The sequence below is a fragment of the Lycorma delicatula genome, chromosome 1, assembly GCF_047948215.1.
Source record: "Lycorma delicatula isolate Av1 chromosome 1, ASM4794821v1, whole genome shotgun sequence".
NCBI classification, from domain to species: domain Eukaryota; kingdom Metazoa; phylum Arthropoda; class Insecta; order Hemiptera; family Fulgoridae; genus Lycorma; species Lycorma delicatula.
Genome location: NC_134455.1, coordinates 267,918,747 through 267,935,518, shown reverse-complemented (window position 1 = coordinate 267,935,518; position 16,772 = coordinate 267,918,747). Strand labels below are relative to the sequence as shown.

The following is a 16,772-nucleotide window of genomic DNA, read 5'->3' as shown; positions in this document are numbered from 1 at the left end:
AATTCATCAATAAAGTGGACAGTTACACAATTGCTGAAATATTAGTTTTTATTAATATTAAATATTTATACAATTATTAATTAAACAATCTTACATGAAATATTAGGATAGAGTAGAAGTCTCTTTATCACTTGTATTATTAGATCAGTATTGTTCGTATCTTCGTGAGTTGCTGATTAACAAAAGTTTTAGATTTCTGGTGTGTTATAAAAAATAAAAATTAAACTATTCCGTTTAGTGAACTCCTGTATACTGGCTATAAATGTTAATCTCAACCTTACAATGTAAAATGTTCAGTTTTTATTATTGGATTATTTGGTGAAAATGAAAAAGAAACAATCATGCAGGAAAAAGGAAGATAACATGAAGAAATACAGTTTAAAAAAAAAACATAAGAAGATGAATTTGAAGAGGAAGAAAATATTAAGAACAAGGGAAGAATAAAAAGACTAAGACAGGATGATGATTATAAAGAGAGAGAAAATTTGAAAGCTAGAGAACGTGTACACAAATTAAGATCAAAAGAATTACATCAAACCAGAGTGATTAAATGATTAGCAACAAAAAACAAATTAAATGATGATCAACTCAGACTTAGGGAGAATATTGTCTGACAATATCCGAGGAATAATTAACTAAAAGATAAGAATTTTTTGCAAGCCTCAATGTACATGTTGTTCTTGTAAGGGTCTATTTTTCAGTCACTCTGTAGTTAACTTTAGTGCACATAAAATTAAACAGAAATTCCAGAATAATTAAATAAAATTAAACAGAAGTTAAACTAGAAAATCCAAAAATAATACGATTTTAAATGATAATTTTCAAATAAAAATTAAATAATCGGATGTTTAAACAAATTTATTACAAATACACATATGTAATAATGCCTATTAAATTACATATACACACTTTTAAAAGTACATAAAATTTCATTTCACTAACAACTTCAGATATTTTTTTTCATATTTTTTTTATTGTTATTGAATAATAATTACGTATTAATAAAATTTGTTTTACAGTCATGGGTTAATAGTTATTAATAAACCAATATTTAAATTTAAAAAAAAGTTAAAAGAAATAAATTTAAAAAAAAAGTAGTGAAGACTGATTTGAACGGATGTGCCTTTCCCTTGTAAGATCAAAATATTTCATTAATTAAAATTTTATTTGGTTATAACTCTGGAACCAATGTAAATAAGTATCACTTACGATATATCATTGAAAATCTCTCAATGAGAGCTTATTACTGCAGTAAAGAAAAAGTAAAAAATCCAAATGTTTTTTTGATTTTGGGCTTTTTTTGATACTTTTGGTTCAGTTGATTGCAATCAAAAGGGGAGGAGCCCAACTAGATGTTACAACAATCCTAAATCCAAAATTTCAACATCCTACAGATAATCATTTTTGAGTTATGCGAGACACATACGTATGTACAATGTCACGCCAAAACTATTCAAAATGGAATTCAGGGGTGGTCAAAATGGATATTTCCGTTGAAATCTGAAATTTTTTGTGATCACAATACTTCCTTTATGTCATACAAGGAAGTAAAAAGGCCATTTTGGTTTTAGTAGTTGTTATTAATTGTAATGCTAAATCTTTTACCAATGAGCTGGGAAATCTCTTATGAAATCTTGCTTAATACATCAGAGAAATCTGTAAATAAAAATAACATTCTAACTAAATGAATAGGCTTAAGGAAGTGTTATTACACAGAAAATGTATTTACTTAGTATTATTAATTTTTGATGTCTAATGTAAAATATATACATTTTTTTTTGTAGATTTTAACATGGCTTTCAACCGTATTGTTAGGGAAGATCTCTTTTATAAATTATTTAATTTACATATCTGTAACAAATTATAAGATTTATAAGCATGTTTTATATATAAAAGATACCAGATATATGTTTTATATATGTGTTTGAGAAGGTCTGATGAATGGGTTCCAGTTATTTAATAGGCTAAAGAAATTTGATTAATCTTTGCATTTTTATTTTTACATAATTCATAAGTAATGGGAAATCTGTTCTGAGAAGGGATAGTAGTATTTATAGCTGAACAGCTGGCTACAAGACTACGGTATGTTTTACACTAATTACAAGGTGCGTAAGAAAAGTAATGAGACTGACTTTTTACTTATCAAAGTTTTTATTTTTTTCAAACAATAATATTATCCCCTTCAAAGTAGTTCCCTTGAGAAGCCATACACTGGCAGAGTTGTTGTTCCCACTCCTGGTAGCAGCACTGGAAAACTTCAACTGGTCGGTCACAGTCTTTTGAATGTTCTCCATTTCCAAAATGACGTCCTTTTAAGACATGTTTAAATTTCCGGAAAAGGAAAAGTCACAAGGACTCAAATTAGGTGAATAGGGGGGTTGAGGAACTGCGGGAATGCGTTTTGAATTAAAATATTCCCTGATGGAAATGATGACAATGCAATGATCTTTGATTTGCTCATTCGACATTTTTTTGGTCGAGGAGATGACGGAGTGTGACACTCTTCACTTTGCCGCTTTGTTTCAGGATTGTACTCAAATATCCAAGATTCATCACCTGTAATCACACAATTGATGAATTCTCGGTCACAGTCAATCCTCTCAAGAACATAAACGCACACGTTTCTTCGATTGTCCTTCTATTCCGTTATGAGGTTTTTCGGCACCAATTTTGCACAAACCTTTCGCATGTCCAAATCGCCTGTCAAAATTTTATGTACAGAGAAAGTGTTTAAATTTAATTGTTCGCTCATCATCCTTATTGTTAAATGACGATCTGATCTCACATGAACCCCCACACGCCCAACGTTTTCATCAGATTTTGAAGTTGAAGGTCTCCCTGAGCGAGGGTGATCTTCAACGTGTTCTCGACCTTCCAAAAATGATTTGTGCCAGTGGAAAACTTGTGCTCTTGATAAGCAATGTTCCCCATAGGCCTGTTTCAACTTTTCAAAGTCACACTCGCGGATTCTCCAAGTTTAACACAAAACTTGATGCACAACGTTGCTCTAAATTCCAATGCTCCATTTTCGTAACACACAACAAAAACACAACTTCACTGATGGCACTGTCAAAAATAATGTGTTGGAGTTGAAACTCGTACTGAGCATGTGGAAGGGATGAACAAACCGGTCTAGCACAGACTGGTAGACACAGCATTGCCAGATCGCTTGCAGTGTTACCAATCTCATTACTTTTCTCACACACCTCATATGTTGTGATTTAGTCTAAAATCCAGTTAGAAGAGATTAATAATTTAGAACAAAACTGAGATCATTGGAATTTATTTAAAAATCTAATTAAATCAAAGATAATGGTTTTCACAAGTGGGTAAGTTGAAAAAAGTGGAAGTGGATATTTGGGGGAGAACCATCGAGAATTGTGGGATGTATAAATAGTTCAGATTTATACTCATGACTTTTTCTTGTCTTTTTCCTTGCACTGTAGGGCAAATCATGACATCAAAGCTTGTAGTAAATAGTATTGGGGTAACCTTTTTAAGAATAATAATCCGTTTCCTCGAAATGGATAAAATTTCAAGTTATGTATAAGTCAATATATGGGTTATAATGAGATATAATGGATATGAGTTAGAAGCTTTTTAGTTTATAAAAAAAAAATATTAGGAATTTCAGGAATATTCTGAGATACATAGTCTACCATGAACAATATACATAGTACATACAATATACAATATACATAGTCTACCATATACAATATACATAGTCAATATACATTGAACAATTATATGCATTGAACTAGCAAATTAAAGGCTCCCTTTCAGTTTGATGTGTGAAGCAGCAGGAAAGAGGTCAGATGGTTTAAAGACTGGATTAGTCTTGGAAAATAATGCTGTGATCTGGGTAATGTTTTTTTAGGAATGTAATGGGTAAAAAAATTATCATAACCATGTAAAAAAAAAGAAAAACAGCGAGGACTCATAGGATTGAAAAGACAAACATTTCATAACATCAAATGGTATATATTAGGTTGACCTGGAATTTAAATCAACAATCTTACACTGTTTTCTATAACAACAAACACTTTATAAAGATTATATTTATAGTTAAATGTGAAATCATTAAATGTGAAAAAAAAAACGAAAACAAACCAACCACCACTAAATAATCACCTCTATAGAAAGGATGCTATAAAGGTAGAAGATGTATGTCCACTTTATTAGTAGATGTGTTGTTTTGCAAAAAATTACTATTATATGGTTTGGATAAATGCACTTGTAAAAGCTTATCTTGGTAGGCTATGTTAAGAAGACTTTTAATTGTAGAAACAATTTATTTGAGTTTAGTTATTAAATATCTGTTTTTAACATTATATCCTTTTTTAAATTCACCTTTATCTTTTGAGTATGAATTTACATTTGAAAGCTTAATTATGCAATAGTTAAATAAATAATAATAAAAATATTATATTGTGATGGAAAAAATGTACAACTGATCTTAATAATAATAATAATAATAATAATAATAATAATAATAATAATAATTACTATTACTATTAAAGTAAAATTATAATTTCTAATGTACAACAGGTTGTTTCAAACTGAAGGCTTTGTATACACATGTATAAAAATATATTTTTAACGTAACACTAGGTAAGTTTAAAATATAACTTTTAGGTTTGCTTACAAATATTTTATGTTTAGTAGTGTAAAAAGTACAATTACGTTTTAAGTTTCATTTACAATAAATATGTAGATAGATAAAACATAATAAAATCCTATCTAACCAGATGTTGATCGACATCGCAGCTGCTGGGTAGTCCATTCACGACACTGGCCATATGGAAATGATGCGGTATAAGCAGTCTTATCAACACATCGTTCCTCATTCTGGCACCAAATGCATTCTTCCTGAGTACAGTTCAAACATGAAGTCAACTGAGCACAGCTACTTGGACAAACCACAGGTTCCTGTCAATAATAAATGTACAGTAATAATTACCTTTATTGGTTTAGTAACAAGTATTACCTACATTACTCTAATAAAAACACTAATATACCTTTAGTAAATCACCAAATAGTAAATTTAATGTATTATATATAGATCTTCTGGAAACACATTTTTTAATATTTAGACACTGTGTCATCGAATTTGCATTATTTTTTTCAATATATTTATATTACTTTTAGATCACACAAAGGTTACTTTATTAACATAGTTTAAATCACTGAACCAAACATTAGGAAAAATAAGTTCCAACCAAATAACTGAATTTCTGTAATTAAATTGTAATTCCAGCTTAAAACATGCAATGAAAATGAGCATTAAAAAAACATGACTTAAATATATTTATCACTAAAAAGACAAGTGAACAGAAAATTCAGTTGTTTAATCACCGAGATTAAAAAATCAATGTTAACCATTAAAGATGTCATACAATCTTTAACTAATATTTACTTTTCAAACCAAAAACAATGTGAGTGTGTGTATGTGTGTGTTATTTATACACAAGCACACTTCTAGAGTAACTGCCACAACAGAAAAAATAACTATAATTGTTATCATTGATGCTACTAACCTTTATTTGACTAAGTAGAAAAATTATCTTTGTTAGTATAAAAAATACACCAAGTTCTAAAAATAAATTATATTATGGGATATCAAACTAATTGTAAATGATTTTTATGATATTATCTAATTGTAAAGACTTGATTTGTTATATTACCTTGTAAGGTTCGTATACTCCACATTAGCAGTAAGAAACTTTTTCTGTCTTTTTTTTTCAGGAAAAATAGGACCTTTTCTTTAAAAGAAATAGAATCAACAATTAAATGCAAGTAATGTTGAAATTACTGTCATTCCAGTTATTATGAGGGCTATTAATATTTTTTCAAGCAGATAATGTCATTTTAAAATGTATATTTGTATGAAATGAATGGTTTTACTTATATTAGATTACATGACTTGCAAAAACATTTATTTGGTTACTTCCTATGTCAAAAGCCTTGAGTTACAAATTAAAAAAAAAAAGAAACAACTATTTTTAAAGTTCTAAATTCTAAAAAAAAAGGACGTATTTACATGAATATAAAATTCATGTACTGCAATGAATTAAACAATCTGATATAGAAAAACATTGGTTTAGTTGAAATAAGTGAAAATGAATACTTTTTAAATTATATAATTTTTACAAATAAAACTTCTTTTAACCTTAACATATGTGTTAAAAGATAATTCATGAATATAAGGATCTGAAAAGTATCAAGTTAATTTTTAAGAAGTACATGACAAATGTAAAATTAATCTTCGGTCTGGATTAATGATATATCATGTAATTAGGCTTTTTCATTATTCAAATAACTATTAATGGAAATATTAATTTAACTATTAATTTTGATATTGTTATGTTTTCACCCCCTCTTGTCATCAGGTGCTGAAACTTAGTGTTGGCTAGGGTGCCCACAACAGCAAGCTATGGTCGTCAGACCATCACGCCACTCTACGTCACTAGCTGCTCCCTCGAGCACTGTACGTAGCATCTTAAACCAATCTGCACTCATGTCTGATCCAAAACGGTCGTGTCTGGATGGACTCCCTCAATTCTTGTTCGGATGAACATTACTTTATGTTTTATTTAGCTTATGTTTGCTATTAACGTTAAGTTATAAGTTACAAGTGTTATGTTACTAAATTATTTTAAACTGCCAAGACGGTATACAATTAAACAATCCTTCAGTAATCAACACTGTGTTGTCTTCATTCATCACCTATGAACACATACAGTCCAACCTCGCTCTAAAATCTACTGCAACACGCTGTTGACCAAGGTCCTGTTGACATCACAACAGATATGTTAAACTGCTTTCGTCAACCAAACTCGAGACTTAACTGAACTCAAAAATGTAATTAAATTTATTTCCAACAAGATGAAGTAATTTCTTACTTTAATTCATTCATTAGCCATAGCCAAGCTTTGAATAAAAAATCTGCAGTTAAATGGCTCTAACCCCCTGTGGGGATGGATTAACTGTTTACTTATAAAAATTACATGAAATTACCTGAAATATTTTATGAAAAAAAAAATTAAGGAAGCAATTATTACCATAACAGAACATGAGTTTCATTATTTAAAGTCAGAAAATGAACACTGATTGTATATTTGCCAAGAAGGGTAGGTGTGTATATGAAAATTTATTGATTATGTAACAAAAACTATTTGAGATGGAAAATTTGATAAATAAAACAATATAACAGTCCATCTTCTTCTTATAATAAGCCTATACAGTATAAGATACTTATGGCGATAATTTGTAAACAAAATTTGTTACAATTTAGTTTTGTATAATTTTATCTAAACTAATAACAAAATGTTTTAATTGTATATTACCTGCTGTTCCTCGACAGAAAGATTAGCAACTGATTTACAAGCTCCATTATACTGCCAGTGACAATGAGGATAAGCTGAACAGGCTTGACATGAATGTAACTGATGACAGAATGGCTCATCTTCAACACCACATTCATATACCTTTGTTATTGGCTGCAATGAAATTTTAGGTTTGCATTATAAAATACTTCTACATCTCTTTCTTTCCAATAAGTGTTATCTGTCACTACAAATAAAACAGTTACATTTATTGTGTCTTCTAAACTATTATGTAATACCTTTACAAGAAGTTTCTCTTTATGGTAGGAGACAGAATCACAAAGCTAAGTAACACCCCTTCCTTTGGCTACATCAATTGCTGCAAATTTACTATGGTCTGTAAATAAATAGTGTTACCAATTATAACTGCACTTATAGCAATTATAACTTAAAACAATTATAGCTTCTCATCATCTACTACAATATTAAAAAGGTAGCTTATAGTCAAGCACCATTGTTTTGTTTCATGACATTAAATCATTCACTACTAGCCATAATAGCTCAAGCAATTTTAAACAAAATCTTTCACTTAACATAAACTAACTTTAATTTACTTAATATAAAAATATAAACATATGATAGAAGTCACATTTATATTAAGCAATTATAATACTTAGCAAACGTTTTTGTATTCTCATAACACCTTCATTTGCCACAGTTCATAGAGTTAAATATTCGCCGTTTTCTTTGTCTTCCATCACTCTCAAAATGCTTTTATAAAAAGTTTTTCAGTAAGGTAAACAGATGATAGTCACTCTATGCCAGGTCAGGGATATGAGTCAAAATGATTGGAAAAATCTCAATTACATTTTACAAGTAACCGTTTTGTTTTCTCAGCAGCTTGAAGCCATTTATAGTATGGAATCTAACTTGCACAAATTTTTCTATACTTGAAATGAACAGTGACAATTTCACGGATAATGATGAGAAAAAGAAATGAAACATTTTCACCTATTTCTGTGCAATACAAAGATTCCGTTAGATAAATTTGTCAACACAACATAGCAACTCATCCATAATGACAAAGGATCCTCCCATTAAAATTTTAAAATAACTGTTGTACTGATGGTTCATCCATTATATTTCCATGCACTTCCATGATCTGACTGAATATTGCAAAGTTGCACATTTCTTACATAAATAAAACTTTTTAACGCAGATCTAACTACATATGCAGAAATCTCTATTTCTTTTTAAAAACACATAGATACTAGTGTAAAGAGACAAATGAAAACTTACATAAACTAGGCAGACATGCAAGGGCCACATACACAGTAAAGGTGGTTGATCAGGTATTACTTTCCATACAACCCTTGTATAAATAGTCACTATTCTTGTGTAAGAAATCATTTTCACATTATTATAATATTAAAATAATAAGAGTATTAACTTCACACCCAAAAATAAAATCTGATAATATTTCCTGGATGTATGAAACTCAATAAAGATAGACTGCTAAAAATATTTGTATAATTCACTTAACTGTGTAAGCATATGAACATGTTCATAATCAAGCCTACTAACATAACACATGTTTGCTTTCTAAGTGGGCTTTTTTTTATTAATAGTAAAGTGAAAGCTAGTCCCGCAATCTACAACACACCAGGGATATTAAAAATATAAAATTTTTAAGTTTAAAATATCACTTACACAATATTAACACTTCAAATCTTATACCCATGTATAGCCCGTGTTCTACATTTAATTCTATTACAACCGACATGCGGGCTATTCTTGTGAATAGGATACATATAACAAATCTTTAGTTCATTTTGAACGGTTTTGATTAGCTCATACTGCAATCTGTTAGATATTTTAGAAACTATGTAATTTTATTCAACATGTGTTTCTTGCCAACAAAAAGCTAGGTATGGCCATTTCATTTGAGGCAGTGTATGATGTCATGTGTTTATATTGATATTTCACTAAAATATCAACACGTTGATATTATATATATCAAGTTTAGTTTTATTAGTGAAAGAATTACGGTGTTCTTTTATTTTTTTTAATAAGTTAGTTTTCTAAAATATCAGTATATTTTACACCAGTAAAATGTTGTTTAATTTGTGGTTTACATGCTATTATATTTTATAATGTAAGTTTATGTTTTGATTTTTCCAGGTGCGTTTATTGTTTTAATTTCTAATATTTATTATTTAAGTAAAAACTTTTTCAATATGCGTGAATGTTATCGTGTAGACAATCCAAAAACAATAAACCTGATAAATGATCTTCTGTCAGATTCAGATTCCGATATTAATAATATTAGTTCAAATGAAATTCATCCTGAAATTCTAAATAAAATAATTTTGATTCTGGATCTAAAGGAGAAACTGATAATTAGAATAAAGATCCAGATTTTGAAGTAGAGGCAGATTTATCTGACAGTGATAGTAATGTTGTAATAGGTATAACATTGCTCAAAATTTTCCTGATCAGGGTAAATCTATACCTAATTCTCAGCCTGAGGCCAATAAAAATACCAAAAGAAAGAGAAGCTGTGGGTCTGCAAAGCAATCAGATGAGCTTCTGGGTTGGTTGTTTGATGACAATCAGCCCCTTTTGACTGATTTCAATGAATTTAGTGGCACAACAGCTGCTATAGATGAGACAGATTTTTTTTTTCTAAGTCAGCTGTAAAATTCATCAAATCTGAAACTAATAAATATGCTAAATGTAAAACAGATAAATTAAGAAGAAATAATAAATTGAAGCCAAATAGTGTTTGGAGTAAATGGGAGACAATTTTTTTTGTACAATTTTTTCATCAAATTCAAACCATTGTAACTTTTTTTCTAAGTACAATAAAATTATGTTTTTTGTAGATTACTAAACTACAGTCATCTCAATCTGTAGTAAGACTCATTAATAAGTCTTGATGATTTAAAGCATACAAGACGTATTAATTTCTGTTTATAATGAAGATAGTAATAATTTTTTTCAAAATATCCCTAAAATGCCTAGGATTCTGGTTCTGGGGATATTACATAATGGCTTAGGTTTCAAAGTGTTAAGGCAGGTGGTGTTTTACACTACATTTTAAGGTACTTTCTTTGGAAAATTGGTACTACTATGTATAAAAGAATGAAAATAATTCTGGCTACTGTGAATGATATATACGAAGGTATAACAGAACTGGAGAGACTAAATAGAAAGCAAATACTTTCGATTAATGACTTCAACCAAACTTAGTGAATATCTTTTGTATATTTTTATTAACTACAATTTGCAACTATATTAGAAAAAAATACCCAACCAAATTTTTTCTCTCAGAAACCTAAAGAACCAAGAGGTGAGAATTGTCACTGTTCAACGGGCCTAATGTTTTCCAGTCTCCTCAGAGAAGACAGTCACTTTTAGTGTCAGTACCACTAGTAATACAACACAGACAAACATTTTTGCTATTAACATTTATTGTGGATTTTTTTTTAATACTGCATACACTAAATTTGCTAATGTAAAATGATTGATAAAATCAGCTTCTGGCTAATGTTGTAAGGGTTTCACAGACTCAAAAAAAGTTTTAACCAGTTGATAGTGATCAGCATACTTGTAAACTATCAATAAGATGAAAGCTAGATATCACAGAGAAAAATATTTGGAATTATCAGTTTACATCCTAGAAATAGCTAATGATTATGAAACAAGCAATGATTCAAGATATGATGTTTTACTGGATGATTTGGACATTGGCAAGTGCCTGTGAATTCATGTTTAAATTTGTTTCAATGTAAATGGAAAGGGAACCTTCTTGACATTAAAAATATGGCATAGTGTGATAACTATGACTTCAAAGATTATGATGTCAGGTAATTATGATGTCTTGAATAGCATACACAATTTTCTTTTTAATATACAGTATATCCAATGCACACTATATTAATCCAATGAATAATATATTTTTCTAGGTTTTTACCAAGCCTACATCATGGTAAAAATATGCAGTTCATGAATCCCTACAATCTGAAAATAAGATGTCATACATTATACACAGCTACAAATTACAGCCAAGCGGCAGCTAATGACTCAACCAAGTTGGTTATCAAATGTAAAACACATGCAATAAGGTCAACTACTTTCACATATGAGTCTCATTCACGTCTTACAGGTTTCTGGCCTCAAAAAAGATAAAATATTTTTGAACCACTCACACAAAATCAGTCTACAGATTAGTTTACAATAATAGCAGTTACATAAAAAGAACTTTCAAGGAACAAAACTGTAATGCATGAGTAATAAACTGAAAAGCTCATCAAATTGAAACACTTAATTAACTGGAACTGATAAGAAAGAAGTTTCCTAAGGTAATTTGTAATTATAAAGATTAATATGATACACAACTTACTCTGACCGCATTAAAGCTCTGGGTATTTGGAATTGGTTCTTTACACTTCTGATCATGAGTGCAGATACCAGAAATTGGACACCAACCACAACCTAATGATGTATGAACACAAGATGTACAATCGGGTAGCAATGAACATGCTACAATGCCAGCAGCAACGGCTGATCGACTTTCTTCGGGACACCTACTGAAATAAACAATAAAAAAATGATCTAACAAACAAGATCACAAAATTAAATTTATGAACAGTGATGTTTATATTTTATAATCAATCATTTTCGGTGATTCACCAGACATGCACTTCAATAAGAGTAAATGAGAAAATACCAGTTCCTTTACAACTATTCTTCAGAATTATATTTCATTAAATTTCAGCCTCAAAAAAAAAAAAAATATTACTACATACAAATTCATAAACTATGAATTTAAACCTAGTAATTATAAAAAAAAAACATCACCAAATTTAGAACAATGTTATAAGAGGAAAAAAAAACAGTTTAAATCTCTCTAAATTCTATGTAACATTTTGCTTAACTGACTAGCCAACACAACTGAACAAAATGTTATAGGTAGTATTGACAGTAATAAGTGAATAAAAAATGAGGTTTTAATTTTTTTTGCAAATTATAAATGTTATTTATTTATTTAATATGAAAAGTGTTTTACAGTTTACTATTATATAGATGGCAAACAATTCAATAACTGACCTCCACAGCAGAGCAGTATTGTTTTGGGAGGAGTTAGCTATAACTGGTCATCAGACTAATTGCCAATAAAAAAAAAATAAAATAAATAATAAGCCAATTGAAAGGATCTACCATTATAAGACAAGAGAACAGGTACTTAATACTTTCAACTGATGGAAGAATGGAAATATTTCACACAATACTGTTTTCAAATCTATCATATAATAAAACAAATCAGCTTTTAATTTAACACACTTGTAATCATTTCATTTAGAAAGACTTCAAGGTTTTTTAACGTCTAACTTTATAATACATTTAATGTTATATTATTTATAAAAGAAAAAGGTTGTTTTGAGAAATATTTTATGAACCAGATCTTATATAATATTAAAAATCATTCAATTAAAGCTAGTCCTTTTGTACTTTATTAATATGTGCTTCAATTTATTTGAAGAAAATCTGTAGGAGTTAGAAAACATTAACTACATTATAAAACGTAAAAAATACTGTACTATTTTTCCCTCTGATAAAATTTCAATATCCTTTACCTTTGGTAAGAAGTTATAAAAAAAAGAAGTGTTCAATACATTTTGGTACAGCTTTATCAGTAATTTAAGTAACTGGACTAATTACTATTACTTTACTATAGTTAGGTAATATAGGAAACAATTGGAAAATAATAATTGATAACAGTTGGAAATAATAGTACAAGTCAATTAAGTTAATAAGCAATAATGTTCTCTGTCCCTCAAGTTCCAATATCACTCTCAAAAAATGTTTCAATTGTTTTAAAATATCAAAAGGAACAGTAAATATATCTTATGTGAAATAAATTCAGAAAATGAAACCTCTTTTTATGCTCTTTTTTTTAAAATAATTGAGTTATTTACAAACACAAATTAAAATATGTTTAGATTGGGTTTTTATCATTTAATTTTTTTTTGGATTTATTTCTTATGGTGTTAAGATAACATAATATTTATTTTGATTATATGTTTGAGAATTTGCAGTTTCTTTGTCTGGTTTTTCTTCTTTGAAAAAATAAAAAAAATTATGTGACTAAGACCTGTAACATCAAGCTCCTAAAAATCATGCAATATACAACATACCAACACAATGTAATTGTTAATATGAATGAATCACAACTGTACATTTTAATACAATCAACAAACATATAATTAGATTTTATTTTTATTCTTATGATATAAATCTAATTATTAACATTTTAACGAATATTTCCTAATAAATAACTTTATTTGCAACTAATATTCTTCAAAAGCACATACAAAAACCTAAATGATGTGAAATCGATTAGGGATCCTTTAACAACTCAAGCTTTCTTTTAATTATAACTGAAATTACTTCTTTCCTTTAAATTAATAGAATAACAAGAATTTGTATGCCTTTACTATTCTTCTTCATAACCTCTATGAAGTGAGTAAAACTGTCTAGGCCCTCCTTTACTCCTTCCCCAGCATTCTTCAGTTGAAAGATTTAGTGACCTTGAATTATTATAAAATTATTATGTGAGAAAATTAATAACTGTTAAAATCTAAATATATAACTTTTAACTTCTTTTACATATTCCCATCAATAGTTTTTTCATGGTTTAGAAAAAACATTAACTACATATGTATATTTTTTATTATTCTCAACGTTTAATGTTTTCTTAGCACATTGCAGCAATAACAGTTTAATAAAATTTACAGTAAAGTTCACAAACCACTGAATTTCATTCTATCTTTTAACATGAAATAGTAATGGGGGAAGCATTACCTATCTAAAAATTTTCAGATGATCTTTCCTGTATGTGAAAAGTTATAAAAATTGTATTTTATATACATATATATGGTAATATAAATTAATCTGGGAACAATTTTTCTGACTCAGATTAAATGAATGATGGTAGAACATGATCATGACCTGTGTCACAGACTGGATCACGTAAATCCTTGTTAGTATTAAATAATACAAATGTATTCATAAGAAATATGTTTAACAAAATACACACCAAGATTCAAACTACTATCTACTGCCATTGCAGAAAATAGGTGTACTTTACTTTGAACTGAATAAAACCATCCCAGCTAATTTCAATTTATATCCATGTCACCTGTTACATTATTCTATTCTGCGTTTGATAATATTAAACTTAATTTTTTTAAAATGAGAACGAAAATACAACTTTTTTTAGCTTTCTGTTGTATAAGTTGATGCTAATTGGTTTTTACCAACAATCGCTAAATCAACTATACTCAAACTTTTATACAAGATAACTGCTACATAGATAACACATGCTATTTACCAATTCTATTAACTTGTCACCTATGAAATTTCATATCAGTATCTTCAATCATTTTTGAATTTTTATTCAATTTGTAAATTATCTTTGAATCTACATGAACAAATAACACAAGGCTCATTCAGTGTTACTTTAAATTGACAAAACATACTGATAAACCCAGATCTTTTAAGATAAATTTAATTGTTTCATTGTTAAAAAAGTGTTAATCGCTTTGTTACTAATTCCATTTTTTATTTTTTCTGATATGTAGTTTATAACAGGTTGCCAAATTGTATGTATTATAATAACAGTAAAGTTATTATACACACAATGCGCGCGCGCCCTGCACACACACACATATGCACAAATGTATGTCTTTTAAGCTAGTACCGTTTTAATATATGACCGATGCAGCATGGCTCCTACCTTAATGTGCTTTTGGACTGAATAAATACATCTATTGGCTTGCTATAGAAACCATTACAAGATTGTTAGTCTTTGTTTACAGTTTCCTGAGTGTGTTTAAATGCCTATGAATTACACCAAATGCTGTAATTGCTTCCTTAAATGCAAGTGTTACAAAAAGGGTCAAAATTCATCACCAAGTCTACAGTGATAATGCTAGATGTGATGGAATGGTGAGAAAATGGATTAGGGCATTTAAAGAGGCCTGTACAAAGTACACAATGTGGCATGGAGTTGGCGACCATCTGTCATTACTGATGACCAGAGAATTAATGAAAATGTCAATGAGAATAGAATGATTTCATAACTAAGTAATAAATTTCTGTTAATTTCACAAAGTATTCTCTATGAAATTGTGTCTGTACACTTAAATTATCAGAAAGTTATGCTAACACTGGGTACCAAAAATGCTGACTGAGTTGCACAAAAACAAACGTTGTGCCAGTGGTTTGAATTTTCTCATTGGATACAGTGATGTAAGCGATTCATTTTTAATTGCTACTGGTGACAAGATATGGGTGTCTAACATTACACCGGACTCAAAACAACAGTCCATGGAATGGTAATGCTCAACATCTCCTAAGAAAGTAAAGTTCCAGCAAACAATGCTAACCCAGAAAATCATGTGCATTGTGTTTTGGGATAGACAGGAGCTGTTGCTTGATGATTTTTACTTTTGGGTGAAACAATAAGTGGAGAGACATATTGTGAGATCCAAAACAGAAGGCGTGGCATGTTCAGCACAGGAACCATGCTGCTTCGTGACATTGTTTGGCCATGCGTGGCTCATTGCACCAAGATTTCATCTTGTCATTTGGCAGGGAATAAATTGATCACCCAACATGTAGTCCTGACCTGGCAGCCAGTGATTAGCACTACTTGTTCATGCATTTAAAGCAGTACCTTGGTCAGTGTCACGATGATGACAAAAAAGCTGTTCAGTAATGGTTATCACCTCAGGCAGCAGATTTCTATGAAGCTGGAATGCAGAATCTAATCACACAATAACAGTGCCTTAATATAGGGGGAAATTATGTAGAATCATAGATTAAGATCCAGGCATTCAGGTGAATATAATTTTTTTCAAAAAAAAGATTGCTTGTTTTTTTTTATATCAAAACAGTCTTTACTTTAAAAAAAAATAAAAACATGACATACATATTTCTTTTTTTTATATAAATAAGTATTCTTTTGAATATGTAATTCTATCTTGTTTAATTAAAATTGGATTTTCAACTCTTTAATCACTCACTTGTACACTATCAATTATTTTCCAATTAAATACTTTATAAGCTAATTATAATTGGTACTTACGTATTAACGCCAATGCAGCTACAGCTTTATTTAAAAACAAAGTAGTCAATCGGATTTCGGTAGAAAATGGACCGATATAGAGTTTAACATCAATAAATAAATATTTATTTTATAAATATAATTTAACCAAACTTAACCTACGCTCGCTAACCTTGACTAATTATTAACACCGTAATTTTTTGAGTATTTATTTAATAAATTCAGTAATTATTGCAATTTGATTATTTAAATAATAAATAGTCAATTATTTAAATAATAGGTGTTAATTAGTCAAGGTTAGCGAGCGAAGCTAA

The 16,772-nt window shown here is 29.1% G+C and overlaps 1 protein-coding gene across 3 annotated transcripts in view; it reads right to left on the bottom strand.

The window, feature by feature from the left end:
* dsd (attractin-like protein dsd) overlaps positions 1 to 16,772 on the bottom strand; it is a 216,022-nt gene that overhangs the window by 66,177 nt on the left and 133,073 nt on the right. For 2 of the 3 annotated variants that reach the window (XM_075376983.1, XM_075376991.1), the window contains exons 12-14: positions 11,731 to 11,917; positions 7,347 to 7,499; positions 4,746 to 4,929 (exon numbers count right to left, since the gene is read on the bottom strand). In XM_075376983.1, the coding sequence (XP_075233098.1) occupies positions 4,746 to 4,929; positions 7,347 to 7,499; positions 11,731 to 11,917 (524 nt within the window). The remainder of the gene's footprint in view (positions 1 to 4,745; positions 4,930 to 7,346; positions 7,500 to 11,730; positions 11,918 to 16,772) is intronic. The other variant, XM_075376990.1, reaches the window with a different exon arrangement.